This window comes from Galeopterus variegatus, unplaced genomic scaffold (assembly GCF_000696425.1).
Source record: "Galeopterus variegatus unplaced genomic scaffold, G_variegatus-3.0.2 Scaffold2133, whole genome shotgun sequence".
NCBI classification, from domain to species: domain Eukaryota; kingdom Metazoa; phylum Chordata; class Mammalia; order Dermoptera; family Cynocephalidae; genus Galeopterus; species Galeopterus variegatus.
This window is the reverse complement of record NW_007728244.1, coordinates 100,734-104,570: the sequence shown is the minus strand read 5'-3', so window position 1 is coordinate 104,570 and position 3,837 is coordinate 100,734. Positions and strand designations below refer to the sequence as shown.

Below are 3,837 nucleotides of genomic sequence, written 5' to 3'. Positions count from 1 at the left end.
GAGTGAGCCACGGGCTGGCCTGAAAGCTCATTTCTTTGTAAGGCTGAATAATATTCCACTGTCTGGATGCACCATTTTTTATCCATTCACCACGGAAGGACATTCTGGTCACTTCCAAGTTCCATTGTGTTTTTGCATCAGAGAGAGGAAAAGGGACGAAGTTGCCCCTTTGGGGATCTTGTGCATTTGTAGAGGCATCTGGGACTGCACTCATCACAATGTGTAAACGATGACAAACTGCTGGCCTCCGTGATGGCCCTCAGGGATCTGAAACTCAACCTGTCCGAGACGAAACTCATGATCCTCACCCAACCTGGTCCTTCATCTCGTGTCTTCATCTCAACACATGGCATCACTATCTACCCAGTTGTGAAAGACAGAGATCTGGGCCTCTTCCAAAGCTCCTCCCTTCCTCTCCCTGCCTCCTGCCCCCATCAGTCAGAAAGGCCTGTCACTTCTATCTTCTAAACACGTTCTGGATCCACACATTCTCCCCAGCCCCAAAGCCACACCCTGGGACTGGCCTCCTTAGTGGAGCTTCTGTGGTCCACCTGGCACTAGTAGGATTGTCTTGGAGGCCACCCTGAAGCTCACAGGTCTTTCTGGACCAGATTTGGCTTTGTCTCCTACATGGGTGCATGGTTCTTAAGGGGACAGTGATTCAGCCCACTGAGGGACATTTGTCAATGTCTGGAGACATTTTTCGTTGGAACAACTGAAGGAAGCTGGTCCTTGCATCTAGTTGGTAGAGGCAAAGCACGCTGCTAAACTTTGTACAACGCACAGGATGGCCCTCACAGCCCAGAATTATCTGTCCTCAAATATCAATAACGCTGAGGTTGAGAGACCCCAAACTGGCACTATTTGTCGTCTCATCCCAAACCGAGAACTACCCATGGGATCCGAACCCTTGACCTTGGTGTTATAATACCATTCTCTAACCACTCCTACCAACCGAGCTAACTGGACAGCCCTTAAATTCTTCCTTTTGTTAATAGACTTTTTTTAAAACAACAGTTTTAAATTTACAGAAAAATTGAGCAGATCGTAGAGAGTTCTCATATACTCTCTCCTCTGCAACACACATACATTGTTTCCCCCATTATTAACATTTTACACTAGCATGATACATTTGTTACAATTAATTAACCAATCGTGATAGATCATTATTAGCTAAAGCCTGTACTTTATTCAGATTTTTTCCACTTTCCCCTAATACCTCTTTCTGTCCAGGATCCCATATGACATTTAGTCATCACATCTCTTTAGATTCCTCTTGACTGGGACAGTTTCTCAGACTTTCTTTCCTTTCTTTTGAAGCCCTTGACATTTAGAGGGGGGCTGGTCAGGAAGATTGTAGAATGCCTCTTTACCGGAATTTTTCTGATCTCTTTCTCATGGTTCCACTGGGATTATGGGTTCTGGGGAGGAAGACCACAGAGGCGAAGTGCTATTTCCATTACACCTACCAAGAGTACATACTATCAACATATTGACACTGACCTTAATCATCTGCCGAAGAATTGTGTTTCTTTGGAGATCGGGTTTCTCCGCTGTAAAATTGATCTTTTTCTTTTTTTATTCCTTTTTGTCTTTTTTACTGACTGGTAATGGGATCGCAACCCTCGGTGTCGCGCCCGTACCGGGGACCAGCAACGGGATCACAACCCTCAGTGTTGCACCCGCACCGCGCTCAGCCAGTGAGCGGGAACCGGTCTCCACATGGGATCCGAACCCTCGGCGGGAGTGCCGCCGCACTCCCAAGTGGCACACTCTCTAGTGCGCCACCGGGCCGGCCCAATCTTTTTCTTTTTAAATTTTTTCTTTCTTTGATTTTCTTTCTTTCTTTCTTTTCTTTTTTTTTTTTTTTAAATTCTTTCCATACTGTACCCTTTGGAAGGAAGTCACTACCAGCAGCCCACATCTAAGGAGTGGGGAATTATGTCCTCCGTCCTGGAGGGCTGAGTATCTACGTGAATTATTTGGAATTTTCCTGAACAGGAGATTGGTCTCTTGTTCCCTATATGTTAACTTATTCAATCACTTATTCACATCAGTATGGACTCACAGATATGTATTTACTTATTTATTTATTTTTTCTACTGGCTGGTATGGGGATCCAAACCCTTGACCATGGTGTTACAACACTGTGCTCTAACCAGTTGAACTAAGTGGCCAGCCAGACATTTATTTTATACTTTGGATTATAATCCAAAACTCCTTTATTTATTTTGTGGTTCAGATTGCTCTAGCTTCAGCCACTGGCTATTTCAGTTGGCTACTGTGTCCCTTTGACATCCCCCCATCACTGTGTTTTTTCGTTGTTGTTGATTTGATGGTTGTACTTTCTTTCTTGCGCTATGCATGTCCTTAAATTTTCTTTTCTTTTTCTTTTTTTTTCTTTTCTTTTTTTTTTTGTCCTTTTTGAGACCGGCCGCACCGCACCCAGCCAGTGAGCGCTGTGAGAGCACTGGTCCTCCCTATATAGGATCCGAACCCGCGGCGGGAGTGATGCTGCGCTCCCAGTGCTGCACTCTCCCGAGTGCGCCACGGGCTCGGCCCCTTAAATTTTATTTTCTTAGAACTTCATTTATATTGCATTTTACAGATTTGAAAAAAAAAGTGGTCTTTCGCCAGAGAGAGTTTGGGAAGCTCCCAGAGACCGTCCAGCATCTCCTGTGCTCCTCGCTACACTCCTGCTTTGGTGACTTTCCTGGACGCCACAGTTTGCTCCTGCCCGAGAGCCTTCGCCCGTGTGGCTCTGCCCCCCCCTCCAGTTTTCATCCCCCCCACTGCCCTAGCTCATGTGGCCCCCTTGAGCTGTCTCCAGCTCCCTTTGTTTTTTGTTTAATTTTTTTGTTTGTTTTTGCAGGCTGGCCGGTGCGAGGAACTGAACCCTTGTCCTTGGTGTTACAAGACCCTCACTTTGTTTTATCACCACCCCATTATTTTTATCCGTAGCCGAAACACTCTCTTTCACATATTTGTTCCTTTGTTCATTGCCTCTAAATGCAAGTGTCACAAGACTAGGGATGGCCATGGGTAGGCACAATATTGTTCTTAAAAATTAATTTGAAATATTTCAGACATGTGTTCCTGAGCTCCTTAGGGGTGGCTGATAACGAACTCCCTCCAATGAGGCCATGCTTCAGGGGCCACCATAGCACACTGCACGGGTGTGGAAGAGCAAAGCAGGGGCCCTGCCCAAATCCCATCACGATAGCTCACTTTGGGCTGGAGGTATGGAGGGGAAACCCCAACATTCCCCTGCTCTGAGATCCCCCCAACTTCAGGCCTCACCCAGCTGGGTTGTAGATGTTTAGAGAAGGTAGAGCCAGCCTTACAAGGAAAGGGCATTTGGATCCCCTTACCAGCCAACTACCAAAAAAACAAAGAAAAAAGAGGAAAAAGAACGAGAGGACAACACAGTGGGTCAGCCGGTGGACCTGAGATCCGGCTGACTTGGGCTCAAAGCCTCTTTCCATTCTCCTCCCGGTGTTACTTTGGGGCTCTCAGTCTCAATTTTCCCATCTGTAAAAAGGGTGTGATACTCATGCTAGGGTTGTTGCGAGGATCCAACGAGGTGGTGCTGGGTGTGTAACATGCCCGAACATCGTTACCTGTTAGTGCGATCCTCGAAGCGCACACACAGGCAGAATTTTGCAGATGATTTTATGGGGATTCCTCCACTCCCCCATACCTGATCCTGAACCCCTGACCTACAATCCCTCTAAGTCATCTCCACCTCCAGCTTAATACCCAGGGCCTGTCTAACGAGTGAGCAGGCGTGAGAGTCCCCAGGTGGCTCCAGGTGAGGGAGGAGGCGGGAGGAGGGGG

The 3,837-nt window shown here is 46.9% G+C and overlaps 1 protein-coding gene across 1 annotated transcript in view; it reads left to right on the top strand.

The window, feature by feature from the left end:
* Positions 1-252: 252 nt before the first annotated feature.
* CAMSAP3 (calmodulin regulated spectrin-associated protein family, member 3) overlaps positions 253-3,837 on the top strand; it is a 23,002-nt gene continuing 19,417 nt past the window's right edge. Inside the window, exon 1 of the mRNA XM_008580611.1 lies at positions 253-316. Coding sequence (XP_008578833.1) covers positions 253-316 — 64 coding nt within the window. The remainder of the gene's footprint in view (positions 317-3,837) is intronic.